The sequence below is a fragment of the Neopelma chrysocephalum genome, unplaced genomic scaffold (assembly GCF_003984885.1).
Source record: "Neopelma chrysocephalum unplaced genomic scaffold, ASM398488v2 Primary Assembly neopelma1_25, whole genome shotgun sequence".
Lineage (NCBI taxonomy): Eukaryota > Metazoa > Chordata > Aves > Passeriformes > Pipridae > Neopelma > Neopelma chrysocephalum.
The window spans coordinates 6,201,506-6,221,535 of NW_020897694.1; the positions used below are offsets into that span (position 1 = coordinate 6,201,506).

A 20,030-nucleotide genomic window follows, 5' to 3' on the forward strand; every position below is an offset into this window, starting at 1 on the left:
CAGAACCAAAGAGAAAGGACTCAGAGCTATCTGGGCCTTCATGAAGAAGAAAAGACTGCAGCAAACAACTGAAGGTTGGTGGGGGAGTGTTTCAGGTTCCCTGAACACTCCCATGAGAGAGAGAGACTGCGTTACCTATCAGCCTTGAAAAGCTTTTCCTGGACTAAAGTTAAAGGGAGAGGCTTAAAGGGACTGATAGAAGTGTAATATATATAATATAGTTGCTTTTAGCTTGTATAGTATTTATTTGTGTAAATAAATGTATATTACTTCCCCTTTCCCCCATAGAGGCCTCCGCCTGAAAGTTCTCTCTTCGGTGCTGGGATAAAAATCATGGGAAGGGGTGGGGGAAGCCTGGAAATTGGATTTCGGATTTCTAATGTGGCTCAAACTGCCACAGGTCCTAAGTGCAAGCAGCACCAAGCAGTTCCCACTCTCCATGCTAGAGCTAAAAACCCTTCTTTGGTTGATCTGTGCAAAAGCCCAGAGGTGGAATGGTCCCGGACAGAGCTGGGCTAAGCTAAGAATTAGGCAGCTGTCTAGGGCTGCAGCTAATTTTCTGGCCTTTGCTGAATTTGCATTTCAAATGCACCAAAGAGTACTATGCCCTCTTCAGTGTGATGCATTCAAACTCACTCCAAAAGAAAGTCCTGCATTAGCTTAGGGCCCTGGCCCCCATTCTGGGAACTGTTACATATCTTAAATTAAGAGTCACTTAAATTAAAAAACAACAGACTCAAGCACTGCGGGGAGTAAAATCTAGTTTTTGGCTCTCCTAGTGTTTTGCCCATTTCTCTAAGTTTTAAAGTAAGAAAAACTATTATTGCCTAAGCATTCTCTCCTTTTCTCTTTCTTCTCCTGCAACTCCAATTACTTTCTCACCGGGGAACAGCTAAAGAGGATCATGGCAGGGCACCAACATTTTTGCCTCCACATCTTTCTAATCTGGGCCACTCATGGTGATGGGATGAGGGGAAGCAGTATGAAGAACAGCTGAGGTCACCTGGCTTGTTCAGCCTGGAGGACAGAAGACCAAGAGGAGACCTCATTGCAATCTGTAGCTTCCTCATAAGGGGAGGGGTAGGGGCAGGAACTGATCTCTCCTCTGTGGTGACCAGAGCGCCATGAAGCTGTGTCAGGGGAGATCGAGGAAAAGGTTCTTTACCCATAGGGCGGTTGGATACTGGAACAGGCTCCCCAGGGAAGTGGTCACAGCACCAAGCCTGACAGAATTCAGGAAGTGTTTGGACAACAACATGGTATGATTCTTGAGGTGTTCTGTGCAGGGCCAGGAGTTGGACCTCAATGATCCTTGTAGGTCCCTTCCAACTCAGGATATTCTATGATTCTACAAAAATGTCTCCAAGTTGATGAAAACACCCTAGAAGCTCACTGCCTCACTGCAAAAGCTAGGAAGAATTTTAACATTCTAAAAAGAGCAGGTTGCCTTACATATTCTTAGGAAATTAGTGACAGTTTATTTTCTCTCCATTCCCCAGTCAACACGCAATGAGACCAGAATATATGATTAATTAGCTCCTAGCTCAAGTTGTAAATACTCTTTCACGCATGATGCATACACAGTCTTCCAAAACACAGTAGGGACAAGATGCCAAAACAACAAGATGTCAGACTTTTTCAATACGTTGGAATGATGATATCAACTACAGGATAGAATCTCAATTACTCAGTTTATTAGCACATAAGCTGAAAAGCCTTAGTTGATTTCCTGCACTCCCTTAAAAAAATCACAACTGAGTTTGGTCTAGGTGAAAAATGGAAAATCCATCTCTTCAGGTAGTATTTATGTCAGTTCCTAGCACGCTAACCCTTGATCAACACATCTAACCATGTCCAAAAATCCCACAGGTACTCTAGCCATCAATGGACTCTACAAACTTCCATGAAAAATGGGCTGGGAGGGAACTATATGTAAGATGTGGTGAGAGCTGAGCCCACAAAATCCCTAGCATACAGTCAGGGTATTCATCTTTTAATAGGTTTGTTGCTGCCTGGTGACAGATGTTGCCTCCAGCTTGCATCTGTCCAGAAAGCAAAAGTATTAGCAGTGTTTAACAGAACTTCAAGCAATAATAAACCAAGACAGGAGAGTCCATTTTCCTAGCTAAATGAGCACGGGAAGGATTAGCCCACTAATCTTATCACACACTTCCACCTGGACTGTATTTTCTTGTCTCAGTTTTTCTCTTCTGTACTTGTTTAAAAACTTATGTTTGGTTAGTCCATTTCCACTGCATTTCCAAACTCTTCGAACAGATATCTCATTCCAGACAGGCTCTTTCCAGTGTTTCACCAGCTGGCAAGGAACTGATAACAGTCTTCTTGGTAAAATGGTGCTGTTAAATCAGCAAGACTCGTAATTTGAGAGCACGTATCCCACATTATTTGACTATGTGGTAAATCATGGAATAGCCTATATACTCCATCTCACAAGCTACTACCACACTACTGCGGACAAGGGCTATACACACAGGAGTTTGTGATGAAGACTTTGTAGCCTGTATAAGGCTTGCTTAGGCAAGCAGTGAAGATGTGCTCCTGCTTTCTTGTTTCCCATCCAGAAAACAGTAATCTTACATACCACAGTCTCTGGGGAAAACAGTAAGATACAGTGCCCAAGGTACACAAAGAGGTATGGCTACTGAAACAAGACAAGCACTAAATAAGCCAGAACCCAAAAGGTAAGGAGGACATCTCATTCATGGGGGAGACAACATACAGAGAAAGCAGGTCTTTTAAGAGCCCATGCAACATGGGTCAGAAATTGGCAGCACATAAAGATCATGACCCACTAACAGGACTCTGAAGAGACTCTGAAAAAAAGCATATATGAAAACAGCCTCAATACATGCAATGAGCTCTTTCTCCTGCATCTGGAATAGAGAGGTGTGAATTGAATCTCTGGCAATATGGAAATTCGAACACGCACAGTAACTGCAGTGCACTGACCCTGATATGTTCTCTTCTTTAGACCTACACTTTAAGACAGAAACAATATCAATATCTATATCTGCTTTTTACAGTAACTGAGAAGGAAGGGCTCTTCAGGTGTGCAGGCCTATTTTTTCCACTCAGTCCACTGTGGCCTGGGCTACTGAATAGAAAGGCAGCATCTCTAGCTCCAAGCCCCCGAGATGCAGAGGAGGCAGCCAGAGGCTGGAAAAGCACTTTGGCAGGGCACCCCTGCATGAACAACACCCTGTGCCTTTACTCTCCCCCCACATCTCCTACTCACTGTTCTCAATATGGAATAGTAGACTTGATGGACCTTTGTTCTGACGCACTGTGGATTATTTTATTTTAGAATCTCAGAAAGAAGGCTTCTCAAACATGCAGTCTTACTGTGCACTTGGCATGTTTGACTGGTCTTCTATTTGAAAGCTAGTAATTATCACACCAACTATCCTTCTTCTCCTCTCCACCTCCCACAAGACTGTTCCCTAATCCTACTATTCATTCCTATATGCTGAAAAGACACTGCTGTTTAAATTACTTACAACAACACTGGTAATATCTGAAGATAAACAGGTTGCATCTCAACTACAAAGTAGAAAAAAGTTTTATTCTACTCACCATTTTTCTGGTAAAATAACACATTAAGAAAAAAGGAAATTAATACATCTGAAGAGGCCATTTTAAAATAAATGCTACTGCAAAAAAACCCACCCTGAACAGCTCTATACATGTATTTAGTTTTTTAAGTGACAACACAAATAGTTCCAGTCTCATGTGTAAACTGTATTTATATTATGACGGTTTTTAGAAGACACTACAATGAAGCTTCAGGAACATTATGTTTTTAGGTCGCTGAATTTATTGCCTTTTGGCCTCTTTAGTCCTGAAAATATGTGAGGTTAATGGACTCTAACAATCATCTTAGTATATTACACATTCACTTGTACACAGACTATCCATCTGGTTTCAAAAGCCAGCAACAGCAAGAGCATATTAAAACTGTGAAGGTGCTAAGCTCTGCTAATATGAATTTCTGTGTGGGAAAATCACACCTGTTAAAGGAAAGTCTGAAATCTGTATTATATTCAAATGTATATTTCCAGGTCTTCAGTTCATTCTAAAGTGAAGGAAAGGAAGAAAAACAACCTATGCTTTTAACTGATATTTATCCAGCATATTTCCATAAAGGAACAGAAAAGATTGTCCACCCTCACTTATTCTTGAAGAGCCAACTTATTTCTTTCATTTCATAGCAGCTCTTATTGGCTATCTTCATGGCTGCAAATATTATACAGTCACTGAGCAACACTGTCACCTATTCTGCATCTCATATCAGTACTGGCAACCTTCCAAATACATAAGTAGGAGGGACAGAAACCTATTTCCTGCACTCACTAGGTTTGTTTCTCGACCACCCCTGCTTTCACATGTAGATGAGGTGAAGCTCAGCTGCTGCCGACAGGACACTGCAGACTGACAGCTGCTGCTGCCAAAATAGATGAATGTTTACACAAAAAAACCTATCTCCAATCTAACCAAAAAAATCCACTCCAGTTGCCCTTTTTTATGACCTCAAGTCTTTTCCTCTAAGAAACCAAAATAATTACTTCAAACATAAAATTTGAATACTACTCTATTTCTACTCAACATTCTTGTTAGACCTCCTCTTTTTTTAATTTTTAGTTTTGAAGCTAACGCTTGAGTTTTCAATTGTCTGTTTTAGGCTAATGATTGTCTTTACTAATCAAAATCCAAAGCATCATTAAACCAAAATATTGGTATTTACTCCAGGAAGTGAATCTTTTCCTTCATTTTTCTGCATTAGCAGAAAATCAACAACATGAGCATGGAATCTTATCTGACATCCAGTCATGTAGAAAGCTTACAATCTTTACTTAGTAGAGAGATATTTTTTGTTTGGGCCAATAGCATACCTTGGTAGGTATGGTAGGTAGGGAGTCTGATAGTGCTCAATTACAAAAGAGTGAAAAGTCAATCTTAAATGTTTAATAGCATGATGATCTCCCATACACTTGACATACAAATTTCGGAATATCTCTTCATAATACACTTACCATGTGAAAAAGTGCTAAGATGTCCATTTCATCAATTATCAAAACACTTCAGAAATACTGGCGATCTTCTCCAACCCCCTGCTCAACATCATTTAACCTCCAAGACAAGATCTGATGAGCTGTGGCTCCGTCTGACTGAATCTCAAAAACCTTCAAGGATGGATGTTCCACAGCCGTTCTAGCCAACCTCTTCCCCTGCTGTACTATTCTCCTAACAAAAAGGTTTGTCCCACTGTCCAGTTCGAGCCTCCCAAACCCTAGTTTGTGATGACTGCCTTTTGATATATTACCTGTTGCTATAGAGTTAGACTTAATCATTTTTGTAATTATAATTGTTAAGTTGCCAACAGATTTCTCCTCTGTTAGGCCTGTTGCAAAACAAACCAACCCATATCCCTCAGTTTCTCCTCAGCGTGACGTGCTCTAGGTCCCTCACAATTTTGGTAATCCTCCAGCGGACTCCATCAGTTTCTCATTATCTCCAAAAACTATGGAACCTGCAATTGGACTCAGCATTCCAGGCAGAGCCCCACCAGCGCTAGAGATGAACTCTCCCTTTACTATTGGCCATGCTTCTAATGTAGTCCAGTCTATGATTCACCTTAATTGCTATGCGTTGGCTCATATTCAACTAGACATACACTGCAACCCCACAGCCTTTTCACCAAAGTTGCTGCTCAGCCAGTCCCTCTCCAGTCTACAGTGGCACATAGCAAAACTTTAGTCCAGAGGCAGAACTTCATATTTCCTTTTCAACTTTCACAGGTTAAACCCATGACACAGTTCTCAAGCTTACCAGAGTCCTTCCGGACTTAAGATCTGCACTCTGACAAGAGGGTAGGGATTTTGTCCCTACACACCAAATTGTGCTTTTACACTTTCGTTGTCTTTTGTATGCTCCCTTTTTGTACTGTAGTTCATTGAGAAGTTTCCTGCTTGGCCAAGCAGGCCTCTTGCTACTGTGGAATGGTTCATTCCTGAGCCATCTTTAAGTTTTCTTTAAAAATCTTCAAGCTATCCTGTGCAGTTTTCCTCTTTGTGGTTGTTACACAAAGGATTGTACCTACCAATCTCCTGAGTAAGTGAAAACCCGCAGTCCATAAATCAAAGGATCCTAACTCTGCTGCTTACCTTTCCAGCCTTCCTCCAGATCTGCAACTCAATCATGTTCTGGTCACTGAAATCCAGCCTCCCACCTATGACCAAATTGGTCACAATTCTTTCCTACTTGAAAGCAGCAGATGAAGTGAAGAGTTAACCCTGACCAGTCTCTCCGGCATCTGTGTTACAAAATTTCCACCAATTTCCACAGCTCACAAAGTACCAAGAGTGCATATACAATGCCAGATTGCTCTCCTAGCTGATGTCTGCATGGCTGAAATCCCCCATGAGCATGAAAGCCCATGAGTGGGAGGTTTCTCATAGCTGTCTGTATAAAGCCATATCAACTAGCTACTCTCAGTCACAGGGTAATAGATGCCCACCTCATCGCCAATGTTCCCTTTCAAATCTTCTGTAGCCAGTGCTACTTATGCGAAGAATTAGCTCAGAGTGTTTTAAAACTGTATGAAGATTCCTGAAGTACAGTTTACTCAGTGCAAAAAAACCCAGACTATCAATGTATTCTAAACAGAGCTTAGGTAACAAATACATTAGTATAATTTCAACAATGTATTTAAACTAAAAAGAATCTACAACTGAAAATCAACATGATTGTTTTTAAAACTTCCCATTTACAGAAAAGCTACCCAAAACTGACAAAACAGTTTTTAAATTCACTGTGGCATTTCTTACTATCCTGAGTTCCTGAGTTTGCCAAACGGGTACAACTTCAACTTTATGCATTAAAATGGGCAGGACTTGCAGAACACACCAACATGTATCAGGCCTGTAACAGTTGTTTAACAAGAAAAATTAAATTTTGAACAACTACTAAATAATAAAACTCAGAAACAATATACTAACATCGACTCGTGGAACAACAGTGAAACCCTACCAAACACTGTACAACTGACCTGCCTGACAGCTCATCCGTTTGTTCCAGCTATATCTGCACACCTAATAAAATACACTATTTTTCTACCACCAGTCTTTTCTCTCTTAAATGTTAGAATAATTTGAACATAAGTTGGCATAACTCTGCCAACTTTCAGACAACTGGCTTTGAAAATTCCCCTCTCCATTTGCTGCCTTCTCAGTTGCGCTGACGCAACAGCTGTTCATAAGGTCTCACTGTAAATCAGATCCCTGGAATCATTTCAGTCACCACAATGCAGCCCCCGTACAACTCCCTGTACAACTACAGCAGCAACGAACAATTACAGGAATGTTATGAGAGGGAAGAAAGAATGAAGTTTCTTAAATAAGTTTTGCCAGTACCACACTCCCAGCTGCCAACATGTGAACTTCAACAAAGATAATGACACAGGTAAAGCTAGAAAAGGAAATGTGCTGGAAAGCACTTACACCCACCATCCACCAGTTCCTTAGTCTTTACACAGTGATAGAACAAGAAAAAAAACCCACACATGGTCCAATTCATCGTCTTCTTTCAGATTATCTATCAATTTTTACCACAGTCACTTAGATCCAGTACACCAATGATTAACATTTTAGGATTCTGAAGTCTGACACAGTTTTCAGAAGTGACTGTGTTATTCTCAGCACATACTCCCACACGTATTACTGAGATCTTTTGGGTTTTAAGCACAGGTTTGACTATGAACTGCAATTGACCAGGTTTTGGAAAGCACAGTAAGAGAACCTAAACAGGTAGAGCTGCAGAAAACAGTAAATGTACCTACTATATATACAGTATATAGTATAAGTTACTAACTGTACATTGAGCAGCAAAGCACATGAGAGACCTTCCTTTGCCTCTACTATTTGACTGGCAATGATTTATATTTTTCCAGCTCTTCAGTTTACATCAAATTCACCATTTGTTCCCACAAACCCCTTAAAGCACCTCTGAATCTGTGTATTCTGTCAGGATTTTTTAAAATATTCATATTATGTATAGATTAAAATAATTAAATAACAATGAACTGAGTTATGTACAACTTCACTTTGTTAAGCTCATGTGGATTTAAAATAATTCATCACAAGTAACTCTGCAGTCTTGATTCTTTTCAGTCTTTTAGAAGGAAACATGAAACCTGCATTAGAACTGATTTTGGCAGTCAGCCTTCTACATTTGCTACTATAAATTGTTTCCCTCATTAAATAAGTTGTGCAAACCCAAACTCTTCCTAAATATTCCCATTACCCTTTAGTCACGAAGTCTCTTTCACTTTAAGACTTCTCTTAAGCTTTACCATTAGACAGGTCTAGCAATTCCTCCATGGCCCCCACTGAACCAGCAAGCCATATTCACTTTACAAAGCCAGCGCCGAAAAGCTAAGCATGGCTTCTTCACATATAGCAGGAGAAAATTCAGCAACAGTTTCTCTCTTAGACTTAAAAGGTACCAGGACAGACAGTAAATTCAATTTGGGAGGAATGTCAGATCCAAGTTACTGGGTACACAACAATTTGCTGTTGACTCTTGAACAGGTTCCAGCCTTTTCAGAAACATTTTGCTTATTTGTGGAAGAGACATGCAACCTCAACACTGCTTACAACAAGACTTTTAATTACAGCAGCTGCATAGAAAGTGCAAAAACATGGTACAAAAAATTTCAGATCACCTCTTTGCAACTTCAGTGTCCTCAAAGGAATGCTAGGGTCTGCAAGAGGACATGCAAACATTTTAAAAATTAATAAAAAAAAGAAAGAACACAAAACAAGAAAAAAACCCAGTATTTTTACTATCAGGGTCCCAAATTCACAGAAACACAGGAAGCACTATAAAGAATGAGATGTCTCAGGTGTCAGGGGGGCAAATATCCCTAATATTATCTCTTAGCCTGCCTTTAATAAGCTACAAGGTTGTCTAGAGCTTTGAGACTTAAATCTTTCTACCAAAACTCTTATCATCATTGATTGTAACTGGGAGTACTCCTATTATTCATATACATATAAAGTATATTCATGAATATTGCTGAGTTAAACTCAATTACATGCCACAGCACATTTAAAATTATGAAGTATTTTCAGTAATGTTGCATTTGTTACTTTTCATGCTAAATTTCTTGTTCTTAAGGTTACTCATCCCAACAAAGGGCTGAAAAGTGCTGAGCAACCTTCTTCAGGTGTTTGTTTCACTCATTAACTTATTCCCTTTCACTTGTTTGATGCTAAATAATCCTATGTTTTTTAGTCCTTTTCACAATTAAAATATTTTCTGTTCAAAAATTCTTGAAGGAATTTTATGGTTATCAATTCCTCAAAGACTTTCCTCTCGAGTAACTTTTGAGAAACTAAACAAAGAAATGAACAGGTCAACTAATAAACATTTAAAAATAATAAAATGGAGATATATGGGATTAAAGGGGTGTAATTAAAAGTGTTAGCAATACAAGTCTGTATTTAGGAGCTTTGTTGCTTTTGGCATTCATCCTAAAAAGTGTCAGCTACCACAGGCACGGGCCACCCTTTCCAAACACCATTTCTACTCTGCACAGGCCTGTCACCTGTCTCAAAGGTCACCAGAGGATATTCCAGGGCAGTTCAGGTCATCCTTCATGGCATCTGCAAGCCCAAGGTCATTACCTTACCCTGCAGGCACGCTCAGACACGCACCAGCCTCGGCAGCCCCTGACACAAACACTGAGGCTCTGCCTCAGCGCAGGGACGAAGCCACGTGGTGCAGAGACAGAAAGTATGGTAAGATGTAACATGCTCTACAGAGAAGAGCTGTTATCATAGGTACAGGCTGCGGGGCTGTTCCTTGCTTCACTGTGGATGAAACACTGGGACGAGACACTACGACGAGCCACATTAAGCACCCCTGCAAGCCTGTGACTGCCCTTTACACTCATGCCACAGAATCACAGAATCAACCAGGCTGGAAAAGACCTTTGAGATCATCAAGTCCAACCTATGGCCGAACACCATCACGTCATCCAGACCATGGCACTGAATGTCACGTCCAGTCTTTTCTTAAACACCTGCGGGGACGGTGACTCCACCACCTCCCTGGGCAGCCCACTCCAATATCTAATCACCCCTTCTGTGAAGAATTTCCTCCCTATGTCCAACCTAAACCTCCCCTGGCGCAGCTTGAGGCGATGCCCTCTTGTGCTGTCACTTGCTGCCTAGGAGAAGAGACCGACCCCCATCTGACTACAACCTCCTTTCAGGCAGCACTCCTTTCAGAGTGATAAGGTCACCCCTGAACCTCCTTCTCTCCAGGCTAAACACCACCAGCTCCCTCAGCCGCTCCTCACAGGACTCGTGCTCCTTCATCAGCTCGGCCGCCCCTCTCCGGACCCGCCACACCCACGAGCTGCGGCACAGGGGCGGCAGCGCAGTCCGGACAAACCCGAGTCCACAGGGAGGTACCTCCTGCCGGCCTCCCCCGAGCCTGGCAGCGAGCAGAGCGCGGCTGCGAGAGACCCCACGGCGGTGCCAGCGCTGGGCGCTGTGGCCGGGGCAGAAGCAGCGCGGGAAGCTGCAGGGACCGGGCCAGGGGGGGCCCGGGGTGGTTGGTTACCTGAGCTATGCAGCGCCCTGACCTCGGGGCGGCTGCACCGCGCCGCGGCCGCGCCGCCGCCCAGCACCTGCCGTAGGAGCAGGCGGACTCTGCGCGCGGCGGGACCGCCGGCCCCGGCGCCCAGGCACAGCACCCGAGACTGCATGGAGACCGCGGGGAGGCACGGAGAGCCGCGGAGAGCCGCGGGCACACGGACCGCCGCCGCGGCCCAGCCGAGCCCGGGGAACGGAAAGTGCCGCCGCTCAAAGTCCCGCCGGAAACCAGCGCCGGGCGGGCACGGGCCGGTGCTGCTGCGCTGCCGGGGCGTGGGATAGCGGGAATAGCGGGGATACCGGGAGTGACTCCCGCGACCCCAGCTGCGCCCCAGCGGTGCGGGGACCCGGCCAGAGAGGGCGGCGATGGCCCTAGACCCCGGTGTGTTCAGTCGGGAGGGTTGGGGCGTCAGCTACGCGGACGGCTCGTTTTCTTTCTATAAGAGACGCTGAACTACATAGGTGGAAACGCTTAAAACAGCCTGGAAAGCGAGGCGTGGGCAGAGGTGGCTGATGTAGATGCCTGCGCCAAAGGTATTTCCTACCTTTGATTTCTTATATCCCGCTGCGCTCGTAGGCCCATGTGCCCCAGTGCCTCCCCTCGCCTCTGCTCTCGGTATTCAGTCATTTTGTACTTCCAGAGGAATTTGAACCAACTCACTTCGGAGTGACTTTTGCCACATGCATGGCGTAGATGTGAGGTTTTTGTGAAAGGTGATGTTACAAAAATAGATTTCAAAACTGACTTGTTTCAGCCAAAGGTAGTGCTCCTGGATCTATGTAAAAGCTCGGTACTAAATTTTAGAATAATTTGTGAAAGACTGAAGCTTTCACGATAAAGAGCTAAGCCTAGTTTCAAGAAAAATCCAGTTGAGACTTGAATCTCAGCACCAGTAAAAGGATGATGAGAGAGCATTGCAGAGATAGAACCCAGAGTCAAGCCACTGTCTTTAACGCCTGTACTTCAGTTTTCAGATATCTCAGTGTCCACATGGCTGTGAGAATTTTGCTCCAGTAAATCTCCCATTTGTGTTTTCAACATTGAACAATTATCCCAAAGGGCGGTCATTACAGTGTGAGCTAAGCATCTGTTTAAACATAGACAACTTAGGCTTCTAAGCCCCCATAAGGTATTATGAATGTTGATCTAGACCTACATGCATTTCTGCACCTCAGTGTCAGGTGCTTTAAACACTTATGAGAGGTGAAATTTCACAATCTTCAGCATTTCCTGTTGGCTAGAGTGTTAGTTGAGTATAATTTCTATTCTTAGTACCTAATATAGGTCTATGAACCTGCGTTCTTGGTCTAAGGCAGGATAAACTAAATTAAAACATCCTTTTATGGATATTGCCCTGATTTCTTGTAAGATGAAGATTGCAAATGCTGGAGGCTAAAGATAGGCTAAGTAACAAGAAGGTCTGCTGGAACAAAGTAAAACGCCAGTGAGGCAAAATAACAATGGAATAATTTATGAATGTATCTTAGCACTCTGGGATATTAAATTAGAAAACTACATTGATCCTCTCTGTCATATCTATACAAAAAATAATAAATAGTAATAATCACTTGCTTATCTGTCTATTTAAAACCATCACCTGAATGCTGAATAGGTTTTATGCTATGCTGAAAATAATGAGGCATTTCAAAGTTTTGTATACATTCACGGTAATTTCCCACTGTGAACATCCTTTTGCCTCTGTGTGTGTGTATATATACACCTGTCAAGCAAAATGTTTTAAGTTTCAGCCCTTTCTGAGTCATTTGTTTATAAAATTTTTTGCTTTTTAGAGCATTGCCTTAAAATTCTGAATTAGTCAACTTTTCCAAAACTTCAAATTCAGCCTTGACTTCATCCTCCAACTTTCCACTCGCAGCAACAGAAAACTATATTTACTGATTGTCAAACTGTTTCTGTGAAACATAGTGGAAACATTGTTATCTCTGTGCATAATTATGGGTAGGATAGTTTTCTTGCATGTATACATGTATGCACGTGTACACAAACAGTTGCACAACTTGAATGTTGCATTGTTTTTAGGCCATACTGTCAGACCTGTCACCACTCAAGATTTAATACAATAGTGTGAATGTGTAGAATCTACCTTTTTTGTGTATATACATGTGAAATTTTATCTGACTATACAATATTACATTGTTGCTTAAACATGACATCTGCTTCGTTTGCTAATCATATATGCTTTACATATCTGGTACTTGCTCAATCCTCTCTATGGAAAACATGATTCCGTCAGTGGTTCAGTGCTGTCATGAAGTGGAAGGATTTAGCAGTCTGCATCTGCTGTGTTTGTGAAGGCTTTCACAGATGATTTACAGCATTGGTAACAAACAGCAATTTCGTATTTTCATTCCCTGGCTTAACAGCACTCTTATTTGGAATGTCAAGTTTCTTAACAAAAATACTTTTCCTTTGATTAAACAGAAAAGAACTTACTCTGAAAAGTGAGAGCTCTAAAAGGATCCCTCTGAGTTGACAGTTTCCAGACTGTTCTCTCTAGTAGCTGTCAACTACTTTGCTGTGTAGCTCTAGCTGCAAGACTAAATTAGACACAGGTGCAGACTGTAAAGAACAATGCATCATCTCTGCCTAGTTGTATTCAGTTCTCCTACACAAGAACAGAGAAGACTGCTGAGATGAAATCCTGGCTTCATCTTTGTAGGAAATCTCCCACTAAATGCAGTGAGGCCTGAATTTTACCCAAAATGGTCTGGCTGAACTACAGTAATAGGAGTAAGTCAGTCTTCATTTACTGTTAAATCTTGGTCTAGAGGCTAGGTCTAACATTAATCTCCTTTGAAGATATGTCCAGAGAATGTGAAGAGACAAAAAAGAAGTCTCTCAGAATTCATACCATTCCCTAGTGGTGTGGGTTCCATCTGGCAATACTAACAGAGAAAGTCAAGCCATTGAGGCAGGCCTTGCTGATGAATACTTTTCCTGAGATCGAGAGGTTACTTTTGCAGTTTTTTGGGGGTTTTTTGTTTGTTTGTTTGTTTTTGTAAGGCAAAATTAGTTTCCTTGGCTTAAAACTTATAGTCGTTTTCCCAAATTATCTGTAGCCACCGATGTCTTGCTTTAAGTACTGGATATAGAGAGAGTCTGGCTTGTTTTCTTCTGTTGTGTGTGAGTTTTGAACAAATATAAGTACTGATTTCCATGGAGCCACTCTAATTCACTATAATGAGCCTTTATAATACCAAAAGGTGCTTCTCTTGTATGAAATTGATTGCGAACAATATAAATCAAATAAAAGTGGAAATGCACAGCTGTTCCTTTGTTGACCTGAATCCTAAATTTGTCCCCTAGTTTAATCCAAGTTGATATTAAAAAAATGGATTCACCAATAAGATACCAAGGTTCTAATGTAAACTGTCTTATCTCGTGGTTCTTGCTAAACTGACTTTCGTTCATAATGTCTTTCTTTGTATCTAATGGTTATTAGAATATCTACCTCTTCCCGCTGCACTTTTATAAAACAGCAAGAGTTACTGCTAGATTTTCTTCTACAAATGGCATTTGTAATAGATTTGCCACCCCAGAATGTATAATTACTGCCTTTTTAGTTAAGGATTGAAAGGTCTTTCCTCTCTGTTTGAATGACACTTCCTTCTAGAAATTAACTCCATTACCTTTCTTCTGTTCACACCCCTCTGCCTCTGTGTTTTTCTGTGCTGTTTGCACTGTTAGGCTGAACTAAAACAGCAAGTAAGGATAAAGTAATTATTGATTTTTGTGAGAAATAATGACATTGAGGTAAGGAAGGTTGTGTAATCTGATTGCTTAGATGAAGGTTGACCTAACAGCCTCCGGCCACTTGGAAATTCATTTCTTGAAGATCATTATTGCAGCCATAAAACCTGTATTTTTATTATTTTTTCTCAAAGAACATAAAAGGTAAGAGAAACAAGTACTCTGCTGAGTGGTACTTCACATTCACATTTGAATATGTGTTACAGTATAAATGCTCAGAGAGTATAAGGCCATAAGTGATGGCATCTGCAATTTCTTATGGCAAACTCCATCTGTTTTCGGTAGTCTGTAACTCTGCCATTCTTTAATGATTTGGGCAGAAATTTCTTATGCTGAATTTCTGCCGCAGGCAGAAGACTTCTTTTGAAAACTTGAACAAAAATAGCTTAGCCACTTTTCAAAAAAGAAAAGAGAATGTTTTACTCAGGAGCAGCTATAACCAATACATGACTTGGAATGCTACACAACTGAGCAGCCACATCATGAGGGAAATGCTCACTACTTTCCCTGGTGTTATTGGAGAGCAGAGGGGAGACCCGAGAAGACTAAAACCTCTGCCCTGCGTGAGAAATCTGCATATGGTTTTACCCACATGAAAACAGTTCTTAAACTAGGAACCTCACCATTCCTGTGCTTTAGATTGAGGAGCAGAGTTCTACTAAGAGAGTCATTCTGGTTTCAGAAAGATGATTTTTGATGATCCCATTTTTAAATTTTTATTTTCTTTTAATCACAAGCTTCTGAAAAGTGAGGAAATGTACAATAGTTTAACAGCTAAGTCAACATATTCTGTTTATATGAAGGATGGCCTACAATAAGACTACATTGGTTGAGCCAGACTTCCCCCTTTTCTTTCTCCTTCATGGCCAGAGAGCACTACAGACAAAGACACTCTGATGTGCTTTCAGTGCTCCTTCTTCCTTCTTTCCTCAGGCTGAAGAAGCAGAGGGATTAGGAGCCAAGCCCAAAGGGACAGTTAGAAAATGGTGAATTAAGCAGAAGGAACCCAAAGAGGCAGGGTGAAAGCACTAGATGGATGTTGGGTGAGAGTAAAAATTATATGAACTAAAGTAATGAAGGATTAGGTTAAGATACAGGCTGAAAGCAACCGTGACCACAATGTTTTGCAAGTCCTGAGCATCACTGGAACCCCTCATATTCTTCTGCTGACAGAAATAGTTGTGAAATCCACTGAAAATATACTGACCTGGTTCACTCATGCTGTTTAACTGAGTGGTAGGGGCATCTCTGCGGTCCTATTGATGCATAATGTGGACTCTGAGGCAGGAGGGTTGTTTTTATTTGATTTCTGTAATTGTTATTTCTTTTAACTCTAGAAAAATAAAAAATGCTACAATAAACTAATATAGCAGTTTACTGATTTCAGAGCTGCATGAAGTCAAATGTTCTGGAATTAAATACCAAACCAGTATTTTTCTATGAAATATAACAATAGTGTTATTGTTGCTATTGATATGAAATTGTCAGACAGAATCAGTGAGATGTCCAGAAAATGTGATTTCATTGGCTTTGCAGATATTCATAGACCGATAAAGCCTAGTGTGCATTGACAATGTGCACATAGAAGCTAATGGACTTAGGGAATACGTAGCATTGCATTAACACTAGCAAAGACAATGACCCCTTCAAGAAGAGAGAGACAGAAAATCCACATATTGAGAGCCTGCTGCTGTCCTTCCTGCTGAAGAGGACAGCACCTGGGTAGTCACTCCTTCAATCTGAGGAACTCAGGGATGTGTGTTTTAGAATTATAGAATGATTTAGGTTGGAAAAACTCTTTAAGATCATCAAGTCCAACTGTTAATCCAACACTGCCAAGTCCACCCCTAAACCATGTCCCTGAATACCACACCTACATATCTTTTAAATACCTCCACCTCCCTGGACAGCCTGTTCCAATGCTTAACAGCCCTTTCTGGAGGAAATTTCTTCTGATATCCAATCTAAACCTCCCTTGGCACAACCACAGGCTATCAACCACAGTCCTATCACTTGTTACTTGGGAGAAGAGACCAACCTCCACTTGGCTGCAATCTCCTTTCAGGTAGTTGTAGGGAGCAATAAGGTCACCCTGAACATTCTTTTTCTCCAGGCTGAACAATGCCAGCTCCCTCAGTTACTTCTCACAAGACTTGTGCTTCAGACCCTTCCCAAGCTTTTCTACCCCTCTCTGGACATGTTCCAGCACCTCAATGTCCTTCTTACAGTGAGATGCCAAAGCTGAACTCAGGATTCAAGGTGCAGTCTCACCAGTGCCAAGTACAAGGGACGGTCACTGCCCTGGTCCTGCTGGCCACACTATTTCTGATACACATTAATCACCAATTTAGGGTATCAGCTCATTGTGGCTTACTTGGTTTAGCTTTATTGCATCAAACATACATTCAGTGACAAAGATTTTTGGTGTCCTTCCCTGTGTTCTTCATGGTTGTCATGATGCTCTAAAACAAATCTTGTATTCTCTTCACCCACATTGACACTGATGGAAAATATCTGCTAAATAAACTTCACTGGTTTGTATTTAGTGTTTTACTAAACTGGAGTGGTCTACAACTGTACACAAAACTGGTCAGCAGAGTGGATGAGTAGTATCTGGGTAAAACGTGGTAGTTCCATCCCAGTTTTATGTGCCCATATTTTAAAGCTTTTCTGGGCTCAGCCCACAACTCAAAGGCAGCCACAAAATGTTAGCAGAGCTGTTACATTGAGAGCTAAGCAAAATCTGATCGAAGATTACCTGAAATCTTTATACCTTTTCACGTTGAAATGGTAGGTTTCCTTTCTTCTTAACCTATAAACACCTTGGCTTTTCCTAGTGTTTATGTCTTGATGTCTACAGAGGATTGCACTGAATAATCTCAACGAGTCACTGCTGACATGTGCCGGTGACCCAACAGCTTCAGTGAAATGCCAGATTTCCTGAAGAAAGAACTAATGTTACCCTCCCTATAATTTAGTGTTGTCCCTGTGAAGCGCAGGCTAATTCCCTGTATCACAAAGGTTATTTAAATATCAGTAAATTGTGAGGCAATCTCACAAGCTCATGTTTGCTGTTAACTAACAAAGCTTAACCATGCTCTAGCTGTGGAACTTGCAACATTAATGCAGTAGAGCCTGAGGTCATTTGTGGGGCTTACACAATCCCAAAAGATGAAAATACTTATTGCCTCATTCCTGAACCTTTGAACTCTCTGTAGGCATTACTTTCACGAAAAATTGTCAACACGCCTGGCTGGCCACAGAATAGAGCTGGTGAAAAATTTAGCCCAGAACGAAGGCTGAGGTGAGCACCCAACTGGTCCATTTAGACACTAATATCCTAAATCCTTGCTTAAGGGAGCTGCCAGTGAATTCCCTGCTGGCATATGTTCTGGGTCCATCTAACAGTAGAGTTCACAGTCAGCAGCCTGACCCCTGACCTTGTCAATGTAAATAAAATACACAAAATTGTGCCTTCTGTGCTGTTGTCTGTGGGAAGAGGCCTTGTGGCCTGCACACCATGAATGCATTAGCATTGCATGAACACTGAATGAAAACCTTCACAGGCTATACATGTACGAAAATGCAGATTTAAAATAGCTCTAAATGACCCAGTCTGAGATTTTAAATCTCACAGAGTTGTATTTATATAATCTCTTGTGTTAAATATAAATTAGAATGAATGAGATTATTTTTTCTGGGAATTTTATACAGAAAATTGATTAAATCTTTTTTAAAGATGACCTAAACAGCTTTTAAGAAATTATTAAAAAAAGGCACAGCCAGCTGTCATGAAGCCATGATGGGATTTTTTTTCTAAAAGAAAAGACCCTGAAAATGTTTGATATTCATTCTCATAAAGTCCATATCTGAACTCCTTTCTCAGGACAAGACTATTTAGCACAGGTCCTCCAGGGAAACTCCAACTTCATTAGAATTCTCTTAGTGTTTTCAGTAGTGCAGCATTGTGTTTTTCAAATGTTGTACAATCTGATTGTTTTTTCAACTCTTTGTTTTATTTCTCCTTTACGTTCAGATGTAACAGTTCAGTTAGAAAATTAGAAACATTAACTACACTGATCAAGGATAGCTTACAAAAGAAGAGACAGAAGATAAAAAAAATTCTTTTTTTTTAGGTCAACCAGAATTTCAGTGTGTGTGAGTACAAAACTTACTTTCACCTGCTCTCTTTGATGTACTGTAGCTAGCTAGATAATTTTATCAGACAGTCTGTCTGGAAAGTTTCAATTTTATGACAAGTGAAAGAAATGGTGAAAATGGTAATTATGAGGAGATTAAAATAATGCAATACATGTTTAGCTCATACATTAGGAGTGGATTTTTTTTCTTTCTTTTGCAAGTGACTGTATGGTAAAATAAACACTTTTAAAGTCCCCAATGGAACTTCTTAAATAATAAAAGATCTCAAATTCCTCTGAGTGTATTTTCAGGATTGAAATATGGTATCTGTCTGAGTTGGACAGAGTAACCCAACCCATATTGACTTTCACTTGCTGTCCTGAACAATGGTCCTTTGCTGTCCTAATATCTTAAATGGATTAATGTTCTAAGAATGCTTAAATGGGATTGTGGAGCTTTCATTTACACTTGGGACACTATTCTTCTTCATTCACAATTTCTTTCTCAGTGTTCAGCATTGGTTTTATCTGAAGGTCAATTTAAGGACATCTTAAAAGTGTTGCCTTCATTTCTACTTTTATTTCCTTATTTCTTAGTATGCTAAAGTAGTTCAAGAGCACTGCAAAGCACGTCAGATGCAGTTTTGTCTTCAAAAGCTCAGAATGTAAAGGCTTAACCTAGTTTGCATGCAACTAGTCAGTCATACTTTGATTTCAGAGAATGAGTACAGTTATTCAAAGGGGTAGGCGTTAGCAGAATTGGTCCAAGCAGAACAATATACAAGTTCATGGGAGAGCAGAATTTATTTTTAAAAATTTGCGAGTGCTTTGGCCATGATTTATGTTGCACAAAGAGTGGCTGACAGCTCTACCACCATTATGTCGTGTGGGATGGAAGTGGGTAGTACAGTAGGTAATGAGGAGAAGTGTATGTTCTCTTACACAATTTGTCATGCTAGATCAACACCTGAAATCTCTTGCCAGGTAGACATACAAAGGGGAGTGGGGATAGATATGAGCTCCTCTCTCCACTCTCTAAGCCAGTTCAAGATGAATGAGCTCACTGCCACATGAGGAAACAGACCCAAGTAAAAGTGGGATGGCTCAATAACTCGATATGCAAGAACTTGACAGTGAGATTTATTGCTATTGTTCTTAATTATTATTCCCATAAGTATAAAAGGGATTTGAAGAAGAGAAGGTGGGAGTCCAGTGAAAAGGGAACAAACAAGCTGGGTGTCACTTTACAAGCAGTTACGGAGTGCAGCTCACAGCACTTATCTAACTTCAGATTTAATTGTGCAGCTAATTACTTAATTACAACAGAATCTATTTTATGTCCTATTTGAACAGCAGTGCTGTCTGGGATGAGCAGAAAGGCAATAAAATCAACAGTACAATTTGAATGTATTCACAGGAAAGAACTTCATCTCTGAAAGA

At 40.9% G+C, this 20,030-nt stretch overlaps 1 protein-coding gene across 1 annotated transcript in view; it reads right to left on the reverse strand.

Moving 5' to 3' along the window:
- The window catches only part of VWA8 (von Willebrand factor A domain containing 8), a 186,340-nt gene extending 175,533 nt beyond the window's left edge, over positions 1-10,807 (reverse strand). The window contains exon 1 of the mRNA XM_027674295.1: positions 10,648-10,807. Within this exon, the coding sequence (XP_027530096.1) occupies positions 10,648-10,792 (145 nt within the window). The 5' untranslated portion in view covers positions 10,793-10,807. The remainder of the gene's footprint in view (positions 1-10,647) is intronic.
- Between the last annotated feature and the right edge of the window lie 9,223 nt (positions 10,808-20,030).